Raw genomic sequence first — 20,774 nt, forward strand, 5'->3', positions numbered from 1 at the left:
TTAAATTTTTTTTACAATGATCTGAATCAAGATTTTTTGAAAAAGCCCACATCTCCCAAACAGCCAATTCTCAGTTTACTGTACAAGTACTGGTTATTTATCCATTTAATGAATATTAATGGAGCAACACACTTAAGCAAGGCCAGGCCGTCTCAGGAACAGAGAATACAACTAGTCTTCCACTCTACAAACAAATCACTAATAAGCCACCCATAATCATAAATATAGAACTATTGAAAATTTTCAAAATGAACAGTGAAATAAAAATCTTACTATATAAACAGATAGCTGAGATGTCTATACCTGCATCTATTTATGACTAAGTACATACATAATAACATGTGAAATGTAAAACCTTACTGCAAATACAATATAGGTTTCAAAAAGCCAATTATAAATGTAAATAAAGTCATTTTCAAAATATACAAAAGTTTTTTATTACTTGTTATTTGAATTTTCTTATGAACAAAGAAGAAAATGAGGTGTTTTTTGGTGATGTTATCTTATTAAGAGTTACAGAAAATAAAGTGAAAAACCATGCCTAAATTTACTCATCCTAGCTTACCTAGAACAATTTCCAAATTTTCCTATCTTACCCGATTTCTACCCACATAAACTTTTGTTTAAATGCTGTAACATTCCAGCCAACATTTTCTAAGTTAGGAATATCAGCTCCCATTATAAGCACAGGGCAGATCAATGCATAGGATACTATTCATTAAATCCAATCTTCTGTTTTCAAATCCAGTCTATTAGAAATCCAAAACAAAGAATTTTCACTCATTTTCTTACTATTTAAAAGTACATTAGTATCATCCAACGAACAAGAATAGAGTTTCTCTCTTTAACCACTTATTTCAAACTAATTTTACAGGAAAGAATTCTTTATGAATTTTTTAAGAATTCTTTAAGAATTTTTTATGAATGAATTCTAAACCCAAAACATTCAAAAATGCTGAACTCATGAAAGCAATGACTATTACTCTGAATGAGGAAGCTTGTTAGAACTTTTAATTAGAAGTTGTATCATTTTTGAAGATAAAAAAGACTAAAATTAAATAAATTGTTTAAATTAATACTAAAATGTTCTGCAGTGTACTATTAGAAAAAATGTTAGTCAATAAAAACTTAAGTTTATTCTGTAAGATTAACTGTTATGTTCAGAGTGACAGTAATAGTCCTGAGAGATTTCAAAACATCTACTGACAATTAAGATGCAAAATTATTTCAGTACTTGAAAAGAAATTGGAAAACATCTCAAAATAACAGAACCTGGAACTTTCTCTAACAAGTTTTGACATTCTGGTAATCTGAAGAACATACATGCAGTTTTAGGTTATACACTCACCAAGCATTTATAATATATAAGCAGGAATAAACTGATGACTATTTTATCGCAACAAAAAAGACTGATACTTTCTCCAATATCAATCTCATTTTCAAACATCTGCCTGTGACTTCACATTCGATCAATTAACAGTGAGTGATTTAATTCTATGATAGTTCCCTCTAAACACACTCCAGTTCCTTTCCAATCACCCTAAAACAAATTAGAAACTCTGAAGCTCCAGAGGTAACTCCCACACTCCCCCAAAGCTCAATTCCATGATCAAATTTTTTAACAGTACTATTTAACCTAACTGCTTAACTTACATGTGCTTAGGTCACTACCTACCAAGAACAGTCCTCAGGACAAAAGCTTAGGTTTTGATAGATGTATTTTCTAATCATATCTTACACTAAAAGCTTAGCAAGCAGCACAAGATATCAATGAAATGGCATTGGAAGAGTTCTGTCATACACAAAATTTACCTAGTCCTACATATTTTCCTTGACCATTTATTTATTTACTAAGAATCAGACTAAACACACATCTAGTAAGACTATAAATTTCAAGCAGAGAAATAAATGCATCATAGGTACCTGAACATTCAAAATCCCTAGAGTCATTCAGAAGTGCCCATCAAATTAAAATGAAACACTTTTTAATGACTGTACCATACATGGCAATTTTTTATGTTTATGAAACGCCCTGGAAAAATTATCCGTTCGATTAACTTTTTTAGAAGACCTATATGAGGGAACTAAACATTATGCAGCACATTTGACCAAAGTACCTAGTCTCTCGTGTAAATCTCCCCAAGTTTTCTTGAGAATTCCATGGGACTATATCACTATACAAAATCAAGCTGAATACATGATTTATCACATATTTTAATTATAATCTCTTCAGAAAGACATATATTCAGAAAGTTGAATAGAAGCCATTCTTTTTGAGATGATCATAATTTAGAGGTTAGCAAACTATTTCTGCGAAGTGTCCAGATATAAATACTTTAGGCTTTACAGACCACACATTCTTTGTTGCAACTACTCAACTCTGCTGGTATGACACAAAAGCAGCCATAGATAATACATAAACAAATGAGCATGACTATGTTCCAATAAAACTTTATCTATGGACACTGAAATTTGAACTCATATAATTTTAGTATTTCACAAAATATTCCTCTTTTGATTTTTTTCTAACCATCCAAAAAAGTTAAAACCTTTCTTATTCTTAGCTCACCAGCTGTATAAAAAATAGTGTTGGGTCTATCTGGCCTGTGGGCCATAGTTTGCCAATCCATGCTATAACTAGAGTTCACTGAATCATCATCTGTTAAATGTACTGCAAGTGAGTACATTCTCTCTCATGACATCACTATAAAATAGGGAGTTACTGGGAGCATTTTAAAGATCTAAAAAACAATGAAAACAAAATTAATTCCAAATCTTATTCATTATAATAAAAATACAAGATAGTAGACCTCCTTCACCCGATGATAAGTTATCACTATCTGGAAGCAATCCTAAGGTACATCAATCTTTGATTTCTAGTGTTTTTTATATTACTAATTCAACACTGGAAAGCTGACAGAAAATACCAAATAGTCCATTCTTGAATGGAGCCTTCTATCTCATAAGAAAAGTCATAAATGCCTCAAAAAAAAAAACTCTATTAAAAGACATATTTTTGTTTTGTTTTCCTTTTATAAATTTTTCTTATTGCTTGACATTCTTGCTTTTATTTTATATACTGTTTACTGTTGTTTTGCATTGTTTTAAAAATACCCATTTTCAAAATCATCAAAAGGCACAAGAGAAATTCTCATCACGTCTTTCTGAAGGATTAAGCAGGCAATATACTACAAATAAAAACTCACATTTATACTTACAATGAGCCAGATACTGTTATTAAAAGTGCTTTTACACGTGAATTCACTCACATTTATCTCCGAGGTAGACTGCTATTATTCCATTTTACAAAGAGAAAACTGAAGCACAGAGATGTGAGATAACTTGCCAAGAATTACAGAACTGAGTAAATAACAGATCTAAGATTTGAACCCAAGGAGACTGGCTCCAGAGTCCATGCTTACAACTATTAGACTCTACTGCTTCCCAAATTAAAATTACCCACTTGGTACCCTATACTGTAATCATAATGTCTCTCAAATGCATATATCAACAGCAAGCCTTCTCACACTGGGGTGCTTATTTTATATTCCTTCGGGTCCTTCTGTTTGATCTCACTTGGTAAGTACCAAGAGGCTACTGTGTTTACTAGACACTTTAAAATCAAGTACAAGTACTAAATGGAGATGAAGATGAGTAATATGGAAATTGTGAAAAGTTCAGTATGAAGAGGTATGAAAGAACTATATCTGACACTTGCTATATAAAAAGATTTTATTTATTTATTTGAGAGAGAGAGAGAGTGTGAGAGAGAGCATGTGCGAGGAGAAGGTCAGAGAGCGAAGCAGACTCCCCATGGAGCTGGGAGCCTGATGTGGGACTCGATCCCGGGACTCCAGGATCACGCCCTGAGCCGAAGGCAGTCGTCCAACCAACTGAGCCACCCAGGCGTCCCGACACTTGCTATATAAATCACAATGGGCAAGCTCTTTAATCCCTAGATCTGATCACCTTCAAAACAGACGTATTTCTTTCAAGGGTACTATGAAGGTCAATTAAAATCAAACATGTGATGCACTTTATCAATGTACAACAGTACTTTAATGAGAAAAAAAATGCCACAGCCCACTGTGAAAAAAGTGATCTTCAATGCCAAATTATTATTTGATCTTGTATTAGCCAAATTAAAAAAGAAAAGAAATCTTGGCAAGAACACAGAAAATCCATTTTAGCTTTGAGCTAATACAGTCATGCAAAATAAAACCGAACACATGGCCAAAACCTTGAAAAAAAATATCATAAAGCAGACTATGAAAAACAACTAGGTTTCACTTGTCTCCTTTAGCAATTAGTCAAATTTTCAAGACTATTAAATTTTCTTTTGGTTTCATTTTACAATTTGGTTATGGGGCGCCTAGGTGGCTCAGCTCGTTAAGCAACTGACTTCGGCTCAGGTCATGATCCCAGAGTCCTGGGATGGAGCCCTGTGTCAGACTCCTTGCTCAGCAGGGAGCCTGCTTCTCCCTCTTCCTCTGCCTGCTACTCCACCTGCTTGTGCTTGCTCTCTGTCAAATAAATAAATAAAATTTAAAAAAAAAATTTGGTTATGGGTGTCTTAAAACCCTGTATGAAAAGACACTACAGCATAATAAGCATAACTACTAAATCAAATATTTATTAAATAACTGTCAAAGCCATTGAATGAGAATTTCAGGAAAGATGTAACAATTTTAAAGTACTTACAAAATTGTTAAAGCCTCATTGAGCCTTAAGTACAGTGAAAGAACATCTTAATAGTGCTTAAATGCTATACAATTTATCAAACATTCCACCTGTAAAGGCAATGTACAACTTACCTGAAAGGAAAGTAAAAGGTAAAAGTAACATTACTTAATTTTACATTAATGTGCTTTTAAGTTTTAACACTGGAATGAATTTGCAATAAATGAAGTAAATCTCCGATTTTATTAACAACGGGGAAAGCCTACATTCTACTTATCTTTCTCCTATGCTTTCAATCAAATCGCTTAGTGCTGTCTGAACATGTAATCATGAAGGTCCTATTCACCACTACTGAAAAAAGAAACTTTTGCCACCATTCCCACCAGTTAGGGAGAAAGAAAGGAATTAAGACATTTCAAAATTATTCAATCAAGAACTGACTTAATATATGAATTCATGAGTTCACTTCTGTAAGAAACAGTTATATAATTAAATTATATCTAATAAAATTAAATAATTTCTTCAATTTTTATTAAATGCCAAAAAACAGTAGGTCATATTACCTCCATGAGGATAATATCTCATAGCACAAAGCATTTTAAGTATAAAGTAAGAGCATTACTGAACATTATAAAAAGCAAAACCGACCAAGTAAAGCTATTAACTCTAAACTGGCAGATGTTACCAGATATTTTCAAATGTGTAAGTATTAATTATACTCCCAAATCAAAATGTATTTTAAAAGTTCTTTGAGGTACAAAAAGCTAACAAGGTCAAATTTATGAGACTTCACCAAATCCTAGGGTCAGTTGTATTACTTGCTTATAGGGGCTTTGAAACAGAACTAGCTATCTAATACCTGTATTATCAGCCCACATAACACAAGAAAAGAACAGCTAAGGCTCAACAGGTCTTATCCAGTCACTGTCTTCATTCACTCATTAGTGTCTCTTAGAAAATACCAGAGATTTTATTATTCTATTTTTTTAATTTGGCTGAAAGAATTCTTAAGTATAGACTTTAATGAGTATAGACAAAGACTTCACAACCTCTATAAACAGTGGCATCTCCCAAGTTAATTAAAATGACCCAAAGCATTTAGGTCTCACAGACTGAAAATAGAAAGCATTTTTTTAACTGTCATTATTAAGATATTGAATAAAGGCTTAAAGTAATTTAACTGCATGAGTCTTAAATATCCCCTAGCTCAGCACTGAGATTTCCAGCATTATCATGCCTAAAAGAAACCTTACTGGGTAGACTATTGTCCACAACTGTTCCCATGAGGTAGAATAACCTCAAAACACTACTGGGTAATGACCAGGAAGGGGAAACCTTGGGAAACTGGTCATTTTAACAGTACACTGTAATGTACTAATACTGGGCCAAGGGACTCCACTAATCCATTCCTTATGTTCTCTTGGTCAGTCAGGTATTCAAATCTACAATACAGAGGCTGCTCAATTTAAAGCTATCCTAAGGCATGAGTTATTTATTAAGCCATATGCCAATTATTATCTATATTGTGATTAAGACTCTCCCATCTCCCTGGGTGCCTGAATGGCTCAGTCAGTTAAGCGGCTGCCTTCAGCTCAGGTCATTTTGCCAGGGTCCCGGGATCAAGTCCCACACTGGGCTCCCTGCTCAGCAGAGGACCTGCTTCTCCCTCTTCCTCTCTCTCCTGGGTTGTACTCTCACTCTCTCTCTGTCAAATAAATAAAATCTTAAAAAAAAAAAAAAATTTCCCATCTCCCAAATTATTACATGTAAGTAGACAGTATCTCATGATAAAATGACTGTTACAATGCTAGGTCAACTTGTACTAGGTAAATAACCTCCCCTAATAACCACATGTTAACAGTTCTCTTTAAATGAGTAAAAATTTCTAGGTAAAGGCCACAAAATCATGCTCTTAACACTACATCCCGTTCAAAATTTTCATGACGACTTGAATAATATAAAAGAACAGGTCTGCTTATCAAAGGTGAATGTGACCAGCATGTAAGTACATAATAATATATACAGCAGATAATAACATAATCAATATTCAAAATTATCATTAGGATAAAGTAATATGTCAAAAACATCTAAATAAAGTTGAAAGAGGTAAATGCATTCAGGTTTAAAAGATGATTTCCACTAGTTCAAGGTGAAGAACTGGTCTGGCAGCAGTTCATTTGAGAAATTAATCTTCAGGTATATACAAGTTCACAGTCAAAAGAATGACAAGGCAGCTATAAAAAGCAATGGAATCTGAGGTTACAGCAGGAAAAAAATGCATCCAAAGCGAACGTCCTAAGGATAGGTGTGTAGAAATCATGCAACAAGCTGAAGGAACAAGAGATGTTTAGCCTTGAGAAGATGAAAAGGGAAACATCCTAGCAGTCTGCAAATATTTGAGCTATTATCATGGGTATGAAAGAGGAGACATGTCCCACATCAGTGTTTCTCAAACTACCTATGGTAAAGGAATTAGTTTTTTTTCTCATCACTACAGATGCTTTTATAAAATATAGTAACAATATAAGAACTATGGATGTCTTAATGCTTTGTCTGTTCCTATACTTAATTCATTGCAAATAGGTAAACAGTTCATGAACCCCCATTTTAAGCAGCTTTATTTCATTGTACCAGAAATCAAAATCCAGATTTACCAGAAGTTAAATCAAAGGGAACCGTTTTATGAGAAGTTAAATTACTGCTTGAATTCCCAGTAAGTAGGTGTGCCAACACTGGAATGGCACTTTCAAAGAAAGAATACTTTATCTGTCAGATAATCTATAAAATGGACTCCTGCACTGGTAAGGTGATTGGATTAAATCATTGTAGACTCTACCCTCTAAGCTCCCTTGAGGCCAATCAGAAGTAAACACACACACAAAATCCCTAAAGTAGCCAATAAAAAGTAATCAAAGCATACTATAAAATCAGCCATGAGGTATTAGGTAGAACATATGGGGAAAAAAAAGGATTAAGAAAATGACAAAATACTATTTCAGCTGTAATTAAGATACCTTAAATATGTGAGAATTAGAGGGCCACCATTTTCTTTTTAAACTCATTACTGACTACATAAATACACCCTGAAGCTGCCTATTCGAAGTTTAAAACAGACCTCACTATTCAAAAGCACAAAACAAAGATTTTTTTTTTTTTTTAAAGAAACCCTGAGGAACACAATTGCCATCTTAAACTCTCCCATCCTGAGGGACCCTCAACCATCACAGTTTAGTCATATGGTCTGTGGACCTATCTTGATGCAGACCTAACCGTACTGCTACAGTCTTCACTTCTAGTTAAGTCAATCACCTACTGAATAAACCAGCACGTCCTTCCCAACTGCGGGTTTACAGAAATAAAGTGTACCCTCCCATACTACTTCTTGAAAAATAGCAATTTCAGACTCTTAACCACGCACTTTAAATAGGTGCAAAGTACTCAGCCAAACGTTACTGCTGTTATCCCCTTTCTGTACTCCTCAGCCCTCCTCCAAATCCACCCTCCAGAAAAACTGATCTACTGCCCACCAACTACATCAGCTTCTCACTTGTTGACGCCTCCCAGCTTCTAACTTGTTGATGCCTTCCAGGTACACAGAGGCTACACAGCAGTCAAAGGTGGCCAGCTCAATCAGGTATCTTCACTAATTACCAGAGGCACACACATTATTCCCTGAAACTTTAAATGGATGTTCCCAGGAGAAAGACTACTATAAATGCACTTTACATAGCAGCATTTAAGAAAATTTTTTTCACATCTAACTTGTACTTTTTCTCATTTCTGCTCTAATGACTCATCTTCTAAGAAGTAGTAGCATCAACAGTGACATCAATAAGAAGGATACAAAACAATGAAAGCAAAACTATTATAGAGAGGGCACAACAAAACACACAAAAATAACAGCAGGTTAAGTTAAAGCAACAGAAAAAGAAAATTGATCCCTCAACATCAAGTTTTTTTTTTTAAGTCACAGGAAGAAAACACATCCACAAAGTAAAAATCACCATATACTTGCCAGGTTTCTTTCAAATTTATAAATAAAATCTATCACAGACTCCCATTTAAACATGAGTACTTAGACTGGGACTTTGAAATTCTCCTGGAAATGTTAAGAAATCACCTGCAATGAGCCCTTTCCACAAGTTCTTTCAGTGGCATGAATGAAGACTTTGGAAATTTTTAAGTATGAGCTCCAAAATAAATTCTCAATTCTGAGAAATATTTGAAAATCACCTGTTTTGTCTCTCAGTATTCTGAAGCTCCCTGTGGTCCCTTTTCAGGTGTTTGGTCAAAGATGTAAAGTATTCTTTTAAAAGATTCTGGAAAGGTTGTTGTTTCTCTGGACTAATTATCTCACTAGGAGGAAAACTCAAATTAAACTTCTCTGCAGCACTCTTCACTTTCCGTGGCACAAGTCCAGCTATATCATCTCCACAATGTCGACAAAAACTAATCACCACAGAAACATGAGTATGGGATTCCCGATCAGCATTAATAATATTTTTTAGCTGTTCATAGATTAAGGAAAGACCTTCCTTATCAGTGAAAATCCCAACTATTGTCAATTCTGCAATGAAACGCAAATCAGTTCTTAACTTGGTAATGTTAGGCGTTTTCTCTTCTTTCCTCGCTTCAAAATGTTTTTTCCAAACCTGAAGAAGTGACGGAGCGAAGTCGGCATAACGCTGGTGAAAGAGAGAGCACAAGTGCACAGCACAGTTCACATCAGATATTTTTAGCTTTGCTTCCACAATAGAAGCTACAGCTTCTGCAATGTATTTGCTTAAATTTAGGCCATTAAAATCATGAGACAAGGAGTCTCTCTGTTGTTCCGTAATAGTTTTTAGTTTCTTGACAAAAGCAGTATTTTTCTTCAAACTTGAGTCTAGTCGGCTAAAGAAATTTTCCTCTGGTCGGTTGTCTGGAGCATTTTGGTTTTTGCTACGAAGTTCCTTCCTTAACTGATGTCGTTCCCAGGCTTCCTGATGAAGCTGAAGGGATTCCTCTTTCTCTCTACATAAAAAACAAACACGTAAATAAAATACCTTGTATATTTTGAAAAATCACTGACAAATGTCCTAAGAGTGAAAGACAATGAAAACACAATCATATAAGGATCAGCATCCTAAAGAAATGAAACACGCAAAAAGCCCTTTTACTACCTTTTTTAAAAATTTTTTTTCAACTCACAACCCTGAAATCAAGACCAAATAAGAGTCGGACACTTAACCAACTGAGCCACCCAGGTACCCTAACTTTAAGATTATGTTTTTAAATAATCTCTGCATCCAGATGGGGTTCAAACTCACAATCCTGAGATCAAAAGTTGCACACTATACCAGCTAAACCAGCCAGGCATCCCTTTTCCAACTTCTAAAGACATATTATTAATGACTTAGGATGGTAAGAACCCAGTATACTGAAAATACCAAATGTTGCAGAGTGGATGATTATGAATAACTAGAGCAAAATCATTCTGTCAACTGGCAAACTAAATGGATAAAATACTTTTGTCAATTCTACCTCAATAAAGCTACAAAAATTAATGGATTAAACACATGATGCACTAAATGAAAAATACAAAATAATATGCCTGGGAAAGATATAAGAACTAAAACAGGTAAGAGCACTGGGAATATAGGGAAAAAGAAATATGTCCACTAAGAATATTTTAAAGAACAATGTTTATTTAAAAATGCATTAAAAATGTTTTGATATGTTAAGTACCACTTTTCCATATTTTTCAGGCTAAACCAAACCTCTAATAAAGTACCTTTCTCAGTTTGGGTCTTAAATTTCAAGTGTAATTAAGAAAATCTGAATAAGAACCAGAAGAAAATTATAAGATACAACTCCTTTAATTTTAAAAAAGGCTAACAGTTTATCCTGAAAAAAAAAAATTTTTTAAAAATGGAACATGTTTAAATTGCAAAAGTAGTAAAATAACTTGAGCAGGAGCAGGAAGGTACAGACAATCTGACTTTGAGGCTACTGACAACCAAAATATGTAACTTTAAAATATAAATTTCTAAAAAACAGATTTGTACCTTTCAGAGATAACCATCCCTGAGCTATCCTTCTATGACTTTTCAACTAAAAGCCACAGTAAGTTAACAAGAAGTTGCATCCATCACTGGAAACACAGGGCATGTGAGTATCTCTCGGAGTCTCCCAGCTACACACAAAATAAAGGATTAACAGTGAGAGCACACTTTAAGAAAGAATAACTCATCATGTATATGCCTTAAGTAAGTCCATTTTCATCTGCAATAGAAATACTTTAAGATACATAAATGAAATATTTACCACTGAAATAATAATGCTTTAAAGTACTCCAAGAAAAAAGGGGATAATTGTTGATGCTGAGTAGATAGATGGTTGGGGGGGGTTGGGAGGACCGGTTCGTTACGCTACTCTGTTTTTTGCATATCTGGATTTTTCCCAGTAAGAAGTTGGGAGTCTGGTGGTTTGGTTTTATTCGTTTGTTTGTGGGGTTTTTGAGGGGGGTTTTTTTTGTGGGCTTTTTTTTTGCTCTTTCTATACTAGGGTAGAGGGAAGAGCAAAAGTCACAATGAAATTGAATATCCTTCTGAATATTTTATAATTAATTTGAATACATTTTTAGCACAAATTTAAAATAGTTTAATTTTAACATGTAATTAAAATAAAATAAGCAGTGAAATACATTACGTTCTTTTTTTCATGAGCCTTAAAATCCAGTATTAACACTCACATTTACATCAATCTCATTTTGTACCCACCTCATTCTGTGTAGGTCCACAGCTCCTTAATTTTTTTTTTAAGTAAATTATAACCAAGAAACTCTCAAGAATCATGGCTCTGTATATTCCCAAACTGGCCTCTACTACTGCCTTCCATACATAAGGCTCCAGTACCTCACTAAAAATAGAAGGGCTAAAGAACTTTGGTAGGAGAATAGGTGGTTGAGCTGTTCTAGAGATCCATGAAAATTCACACGTGTGTGCACGCACGCACACACAAGAAGGGGAAAGCCCATGCTACTCAACAGTAGTCACTCATGCTACATCCTAGTAGTCTTCCTGAGAACTACTGTTTTTCTCCAGGTCATTATACTATCTATATAGATTTATAAGGTTAAAAATGGATATTTTTTTTAAAGATTTTATTTCAGAGAGAGAGAGAGAGAGAGCAAGAGCACACACGTGCATGAGCACAACAAGCATGAACAGGAGGAGAAGCAGAGGGAGAAGCAGACACCCTGCTGAGCAGGAAGCCAGACATGGGGCTCGATCCCAGGACCCTGGGACCATGACCTGTGCCAAAGGCAGACACTTAACCAACTAAGCTAGGCATCCCTAAAAACAGATTTTTTTTTTTTTAAGATTTTATTTATTTATTTGAGAGAGTGACAGTGAGAGAGAACATGAGCAAGGAGAAGGTCAGAGGGAAAAGCTGACTCCCCATGGAGCTGGAAGCCCGATGTGGGACTCGATCCCGGGACTCCAGGATCATGACCTAAGCCGAAGGCAGTCGTCCAACCAACTGAGCCACCCAGGCGCCCCTAAAAACAGATTTAGATGAAAATAAGAATGGGAAGCATTATGGAATTCTTTTTAGGGACAAGTTTTTAAAGTCACCGAGGTTCAAAAAACCCAGCAACTCCACTGCTTACTGTAATCTCCTCAAACTTCATTTTATTAATCTTTCAAACGACGATATCATTATGGCTGCCTTTAGAATATGTGCTGATATATTTTGTAGTACCTGGCACATATTAAGAATTCAGCAAGTAAGACCCATTAAGAACTGAAGATTTTCAACATAAGACAGAGACCAGAAAAAAAACCTTTTTTTTAAAAGTCAGAAACAAACCAGATTACTCCACACCTCAAAAAATATGTTAAAATTCCTATTATTTAATACAAATAATTAGGGGCACCTGGGTGACTCAGTGGGTTAAGCCTCTGCCTTCAGCTCAGGTCATGATCTCAGGGTTGTGGGATTGAGCCCCGAGTGGAGCTCTCTGCTCAGCGGGGAGCCAGCTTTCCCTCTCCCTCTGCCTGCCTCTCTGCCTGCTGGTGATCTCTGTCTGTCAAATAAATAAATAAAATCTTTAAAAAAATACAAATAATTAAAGCATCATAAGCATGCCTCTAGTCACTGAAAGTAACAGATCAAGTAATGGAAGATACTCTCATTGACGTGCACCCAGAAGTCGGATTCCAAATAATCACTGCTTTCCTACTATTTCAATCTTCCCATTCCCTCATATCAATAATAAAATAACTGCTCTTACTTCAACTGGGCAGCTTCTTCTTCTTGCTGACGTTTTGCCTGCTCTTCTTGCTTCTTTTTCTCTTCCTCTTCATGTTTCTTTTTTTCTTCTTCCTCTTTTTTCTTTAATTCTTCCTCTGCCTTCACCTTTTCTTCTTCTTTTTTCTTTCGGTCCTTGTCTTCTTTTTTTCTCTTATCTTCTTCCACTTTCTTCTTTTTATCTTCAGGGACCTTAATAACCTCCTTCTTGGCAGTAAGCTTGATCTCATCTTTTGGTTTCTCCCTGCTGCTCACTGGCCGCCTTTCACTGCAGTCTTTTTCCTTGTTGTTTAGTAAAGTTTCTTTTTCTTCCATACTTGCTGGCTTTTTACGCTCAGCTGGCATTATGTTACCCAGAACAATCTGTAAGAGTAAAAGAATGTCAGTATTCTTTGTACTATTGGAGATGCAATGACTTTTAGTAATGTGACACTGTTTTCTAAACAGAACATATTAATGAAATTATTGTGGAAGATTAAATAAATGCATGCAAAATGAACACTAGTTCTGTGATAAAAGAATTTCTTGGTCACACTCCACATTCTATCATTATTAGTTACACCTCATCTAAGTATTTTTTTACTTTTTTTTTTAAAGATTTTATTTATTTCTTTGACCAAGAGAGATCACAAGTAGGCAGAGAGGCAGGCAGAGAGAGATGGGGGGAAGCAGGCTCCCCAACGAGCAGAGAGCCCAATGTGGGGCTCGATCCCAGGACCCTGAGATCATGACCTGAGCTGAAGGCAGAGGGTCAACCCACTGAGCCACCCAGGCGCCCCATTTTTTTACTTTTTATTAAGGAAAAACTGAAACACAGAATTATAGAGCACAATATAACCAACCTCCACATACTCACTGCCCAAACTCAACCATTAGCAACTACAAAACATAACATTCAATTAAATAGTTCAGTATGTATCTGAGAATATTTTCAATCAGTTTTAATCCCAACATTTCACATCCATTAGGAGATGCTAGTGACATATTTCACACAACATGGAATAGAAGTTTTTAAGTTCGAACATAAGCTCTTGCCTCCTATAAATGAATTGACAAAATAGATGACAGAAAGCAGATTTCACATTATCATTCTAACCTTATCAAACTTTCGAATACAGAAACCATGACCATCCCAAATTACACTAGACTTTCAATCTTTTCATTAGTACTAGTCAAAGTTAATCTATAAATAAACATAATGATGTTCACAAAATCTGTATATTCTGTCTACATCTGCCAATACAGTAGCCACCAGCTCAGGATTTCTCAGGCTTGGCACTACTACCATTTCAGGCAAGCTAATTCTTTGGGAGTTTTGGTGGGGGAAGGGAGGATATTGACACTATTTTGTGCACTATATGTTTGCAGCATCCCTGCCTTCTCTACTAAGGAGGTGCCAGTCAGTCATCTCCCCACTTCTGACAACCAAAAACTACTCCAGACATTGCCAAATGTTGCCTGGGGACAAAATCACCACCAGCTGAAAAACAGTGCACTAGCTACACATGGTTACTTACATGAAAATTAATTAAGAGTTTGAAATGCTGTTCTTCAGTCACTACCCATATTTCAAGCACTCAATTTCATCACATGTCTTAGCAGCTACCACATCAGACAGTGCAGAAACACAACATTTTAATTATAGCAGAAAGTTCTACTGGATAACACTGGTCGATAGTACAGGTTCTATACAGTTAAATGGAAATCAACTGGGGGACAAAAAACTGTAATTCTCAGCAAAATTCAGCATTTTTCTTTCCTAAAAAATTTCTCTACTTAGAACTAGTGTTCTAATGTAATTTCTCTCATGGACAGTGCTTCATGTTTTAAGTCCTACATCATCTGAAAATTGTATATGAGAATATCAAAATACTTTCTATTTAATACAGAATTGAACTATTTAAAGTTCCTAATTTTATTAAGAGCTAAAAATATACACAGTATTCTTAATCATTTTCAAACACAGATTTTAAGTTACAGCAATAAAAACTAGGTTAGCAAAGAAAACATTTGCAATAATAAATATTTTATAAACACAGTACATTTATTTCAGCAGTCCAATAGGATGTTATCACAGAAAGAAAACCCAGGCCAATAGAAGCCCTTTAAGTAATTTTTGGAGGCACAAGCAACGCTCTATTTTCTCTCAACCACCTCTGTCTTTCCCTTTTTCTCCTTTACTCTGACTCTCCTCCAGGTCCACATTCTATGCATTTATTTTCTTTTTAAGATTTTATTTACTTATTTGAGAGAGAGAGAGAGAGAGAGAAAGAATGGGGAGGAGAGGGAGAAGCAGGCTCCCTGCTGAGCAGGGAGCTCTTGTGGGGCCTGATCCCAGGACTCGAGGATCATGACCTGAGCTGAAGGCAGACACTTAACTGACTGAGCCACCCAGGCACCCCTACATTCTACCTTCTGTGCATTTATTTTAACAATGACGCCCAAAGGCTTCAGTTAACCTCAGTGGTGGAACTCAAGAAAAAAAGCTCTTAATCCTGTTGAAGCTATCATTAAAACACCAAACGGCATAATTACTTACTTGTGTGGCAAGGCAGTCTTAACATTTGTATCATCTGGGAAGAGTAGCAGCTTCAAATAAACTTTAGTGTGAAAAAAACCATGCCCTAAACCAAGCAAACTTTAAAGAAAATACTCATAGCTACCACTCACTGACCCCACAGTAAACATCTTACATACATTATCTCATTTAATACTAAAATCTTTATGAGGTGGGTATTATTTTCCCTATTTTATAAATGAGTTAACTGAGACTTGACCAAGTAACTTGACCAAGGCCTCCACAGCTGGTGACAGAGCTGGAATTGGAACCCATACTCTCAGCTAAAGTTATTAAGAACCTTGAGAGTACCAAATTGTGAGGTGGAAGACTTGATCACAGATATTGACAAATCATAGAATTATGCATCTGAAATTGAAAGAGTCCCTGATAATGGCTAAGCAGTTTTTACACTTTTAACTTTTGTTAGACCCTAGCTAAAACATACAGGAGAAGATAATTCCTAACGTTAACAATACAATCTTACTTAGGGATATTTGTCATTACACACAAAAAAAATAATACTCTTTATATACAGAGTTGGTATTTTCTAAAGTGAAGTTTATCAACAAGCGATACTTCAATGATACAAGAACTACAGAAAATAAAAAGAATGGCCTAAAAATTTACAAGATGATAATTTAGATATTAAGTTCTATAAAAACATTAAATTCACTTGGAATCTAACAAATTCATAAAGGATCATGTATTAGCTTTACAGAGTCTCCTAAACTTTTGTGACTCTCTACAGTATTTATTCATTCAATAAATGTTTAGGGGCGCCTGGGTGGCTCAGTGGGTTAAGCCTCTGCCTTCAGCTCATGATCTCAGGAACCTGCTTCCCCTCCTCCCCCCGCCGCCGCCTGCCTCTCTGCCTACTTGTGATTTCTCTGTAAAATAAATAAAAAAATCTTAAAAAAAAAATAAATGTTTAAGTGTCTACTATATCAAACTGTAGTAGGCACTCATGAATTGATTCTGCTCTAGAACATAAAAAAAAAAAAAGATTCTCAGTAAGACCCTTAAATCTTCATACTGATAACTTCTTTAAATCACTTCATCCTTGTATTAAAAGCATATCCGTACCCAAAGTACACTTTGAACTAAATTTCAGTGGACAAAAAATGTGACAGAAATGTAAAGACCCATGTAAACACCAGCGATGCAACATGTGAAAACAGTATAGGCTTTGAAGTCAGACTTTTAAAGTTTGCATCCCAACTCTGCAACCTGCTAGCTATGGGAACTGGGAAACTTCACTTCTAAGTCTATTCACTGATAAAATGGAGGTACTTCTACCTCTATTACAGAATTCTTAATCTACTAACATGGAAGGTAGTATCAAGAAGGCATTCAATAAATGTTTATTCTTTCACACAGAACACTGAAAAGTTCATTGGATGAGATTTTTTTTTTTAGAATTAGGACCACCAGACTTTACTCCAATTCTCAGTTTTTACATAGACATGGCAGCAGAGGCGTGACCTGCCCAATCACACTAGTTTAATGGCTGTGTCAAGACTCACTGTCCAGTGCTCTTCTCCACTATATACCCTGACTCAAGATTTTAAAAGCCAAACAAAATATACCAACAAACTAATTTAGATCCGTATGCATTTGTACTGTCAATTAAACTGTTTAGTGAAATGCTAATATTTCTTTAAATTATTTTGATAATTCATGCTTTAATAAACACCCAAATATTTAAACTAAACTATTTCAAAATGTTTTTCAAGTAAAAACTTAAATTATAAATAGATTTCATCTCAAAATAATCAAGATTAATATTAGTAATCTTTTTTAGTTCTTACAAATTACTCAATACAATTACAGCCAGTCCTTAAAAGGAAGCCATGTTTTAAAACCACCTTCCTAGCTCCGCAAGTAGTGCCCTGGCCTTTGGGCTGTATATTTTATTTGGTTTTCTAAACATACTCTGAATGTCCAAAAGAAAGTAGAACTACTTTATTAGCAAAACAGGTACCCAGGGAGTGTACCAGGGGACAGAGTGCAGAGTAAGGGTGTTTCCCTTTTAGAGATAGTCCTCTAGCAAAGTACCATATGGGCTATGTATGAAATCACAATCAGACTGCTCTGAAAATAGTCCAGAGAAAGACAATGCTGTTTCACCTTTTAATTCTGTGTTATTCAAAATGTCCTAAGCCCTAACTGCACAAGGGCTTTATCTCCCAGTGTCTGGCTTTATAAAAAGTCCTTAATATCAAGGACTCGTTCAAAGTTTTTATAAATTTCACCAGAGTTCAAAGCTGGTTTTCTTGATGAGTTGTACAATTTTTATAAACACCTAAAAACTACGATAAACGATAAGGGTGAGTGATCGTTTTACTTTGGTCTGATGCATTACTACATACAAATCCTAAAAGAGCAGAAGAGCTGATGGCCCGGCTCAGTGTGTACCCCAAACTCATAAGCTGGCTCTGTCTGGTCAACTTGACAACCAAATACCCTGTGATGATCTCCTCAGTTCAAAAGTACCAACGAGAGTAAATACTAGGAGCTATGGGATGAAGGCGAAGGCAAAGCAAAGAACCCTCAGCCTATGGAACTAAAAAGAAGTAAACCAAATAACCCATGCTCACCCTTCCCAAACACCGAAACCCCTTCCCCTCCACACGTATCTCCCACAAACCCCTGCTCCTGCTGCACATTCCCATACCCCACACGCTTCCCCGCCACAACTCCCCTTCTTACGAGTACCTACGGTCACCTTCGTTGACCATCCTCGCCCCAACCTTAACTTCTCACCCCACACTCCCTCACCACCCGAGACCGAGACTCTCATGCTGGTCTCCCTACTCCACATCCTCCCACTCAACGCACCCTCCCCACTTCCTCGCCCTCGCTTCCCTCCCGGCTCCCGAAGAGCTTTCCCCAACCTCCCCTCGCTCTACTCCACACCCCCAAACATCTTCACCCCGCCACAGCAGGCTGCCCGCCTTCAGCCCCGAGGCCCAGGGCGGGCATGTGGGGCAGACACCCCCTCGACTGCCCCTCATGTCTGCCCCGGGCCGGGGGCGCCCGCGTTGATGGGAGTCTCCGGGAGAGGGGTCTGAGGAGGACGACGCCGGAGCTGCGGTCCGTCTACTGCTCGCCGCCCCCGGAGCGCTGGGGTGCGGAGTCGCCTCTTGGGTCCCTCAGGGAGTAGGAGTCCAGGCCGGTGCCCCCCGGACCCGCTTCCTCCCGATCGTTGGAGCGGAGGGGAAGGAGGTTCCCCGGGACTCACCTCGAGCCTGTTGTCAACATTAGCCCCGGGTTTCCCAGCACCAACTCCAGCACTCGGGCTCTCCCCTCCCCTCCCCCCACCTATCTCGCAGCCGAGGGCCCGCCTTCCCTCAGCTCCCCCTCCTCCCTCCGCCCGCCGGCCCTCCCGCCCGCCACTCACCAGCGCGGCCGGGCTGCGGGTGGGGGCGGGGCGGAGGGAGGAGGAAAGAAGGAAGCTGTTCGGACGCTTGCCTGATCGAAAACTGTCCGGGTCTCCCTGCCCCCGGCATATCGATGCCCTTAGTTTAACCCCGAAGTGGCGGATCGCGAGCAAAGGCTCAGACAGGTGCGATGCAGATAGAGACTTGTTCAAATTGTCCACCGGAGAAGAGGAGCCAGTTTTTCAGGCAGGCAATGAACAGGGCAGCCACAACCAGCATATCAAGTGAGGTCCCCAGCGGAGGGGAGGAGTGTTCCAAGGACCGGAGGCAGGAAGTGGATTGGTCGCCAGGAAAGGGAAAGCGCCTGAATTGTAGATGCGCAGGCGCAGGCACTTGGCGGGGGGGGGGGGCGGCCTAGAATGGGGTGGGGCGGAGCTAACAGGAGGTAAGGAAGGGCGGTGGAACCCTAGGAGAATTACGGAGCGCCATTAAGGACAAATTTGGCCACGTGATTCTCAGGGGAGTTTCCTGGAGCGAACGTAAGGAAGAGGTCTAAGAAGGGAAAGTTTGATTGGACTAATTTAAGGGGTGAGGTTGAAGATTTAGGAAGTTGGAAACCGGAGAAGCTAAAGAATATGGCTGGTGGGAAAAGTAAAAGTTGGTTGGGAATGGGTCTAGATTTAAGAGTGCCCTAGAAAGACTACGAAAGTCCCGTGGGGGAATTTCCAGAAACACTTTTTGGGTGTTCGACATAAAAACAACCCAGAGTGAAGAACAGAGGTTTTTCTCAACCTTTCTTAGAAAGTACCCTGTCCTAGCAAGCAAATTTTTAAAAAATTAAAATGGAATGATCTGAGTTACTGAATGTAATTACTCGTCTAAAAAATTGGCTGGTCTTGTCATTTCTTCCAAATGCGAAACCAAGTCAACTTTTTTTTTTTTTTAAGATTTATTTTATTTATTTGACAGAGATCAGAAGTTGGCGAGAGGCAGGCAGAGAGAGAGAAGGAAGCAGGCTTCCCACAGAGCAGAGAGCCCGATGCGGGGCTTGATCCCAGGACCCTGGGATCATGACCCGAGCCGAAGGCAGTGGCTTAATCCACTGAGCCACCCAGGCGCCCCCCACGTCAACTTTTTAAAATGGGTGTTCGTTTATCCACACAACTTAACTGCTCTTAAATTGTATATCCCCTCTTTGTATCTGGCCTCCGATTTTTATCAAACCAGTGTTTGAATCTGCTAACATGATCTCACTGGGTGTTCATACTGGTTGGTTTTGACTGGTCGGGAGCCAAAGGAACAAGGGTGCAAAACTGGTCTTGATTCTTGCTTGACATGTGGCGCCTCACCTGATACAGAAGCGCGCAAAATGAGCGGCTACCAACCTCAAATACATGAGCCGGATCTAGATTCATTTGCATTCAGCTTTTGCCCATTTACCTCTATTCACTGGTTCGCTTTAAAGTTATTAGTAGTAGGCAAATCGCCTTCACAAATTGAGTGTTGATGTTTACTGTACTTAGATTTTTTTTCCCCCAAAACATTGCTAATAGGCCAATCATTTAAAGGGTAGTGAAAGGGAAAGATATGGTGCTATTCTATACCACTGATTAATGAGTAGGAGGGAGGCACCTGGGTGGCTCAGTCAGTTAAACATTTCGTTCTTGATATCAACTCAGGTCTAGATTTCACTATTGTGAATTCAAGTCCTGCCTTAAAAATTCAAGTCCTACTTCAAAAAAACAACATAACAGAAGAGAACTGCCCCAAACCACCATAGTGGAGATGGCCACTGCTGTTCTTTCGAAAAGTTTTTCTCATTTTCTCTGCCTACCTTAAGAAAATTTACCTCTATTCTG

The 20,774-nt window shown here is 37.6% G+C and overlaps 1 protein-coding gene across 2 annotated transcripts in view; it reads right to left on the reverse strand.

The window, feature by feature from the left end:
* UPF2 (UPF2 regulator of nonsense mediated mRNA decay) overlaps positions 1-18,894 on the reverse strand; it is a 109,078-nt gene extending 90,184 nt beyond the window's left edge. For both annotated transcript variants that reach the window (XM_044228898.1, XM_044228899.1), the window contains exons 1-3: positions 18,777-18,894; positions 12,959-13,338; positions 8,914-9,693 (exon numbers count right to left, since the gene is read on the reverse strand). In XM_044228898.1, coding sequence (XP_044084833.1) covers positions 8,914-9,693; positions 12,959-13,320 — 1,142 coding nt within the window. In that variant the 5' untranslated portion in view covers positions 13,321-13,338; positions 18,777-18,894. The remainder of the gene's footprint in view (positions 1-8,913; positions 9,694-12,958; positions 13,339-18,776) is intronic.
* Between the last annotated feature and the right edge of the window lie 1,880 nt (positions 18,895-20,774).

Source organism: Neovison vison, chromosome 12 (assembly GCF_020171115.1).
Source record: "Neovison vison isolate M4711 chromosome 12, ASM_NN_V1, whole genome shotgun sequence".
Taxonomy (NCBI): Eukaryota; Metazoa; Chordata; class Mammalia; order Carnivora; family Mustelidae; genus Neogale; species Neogale vison.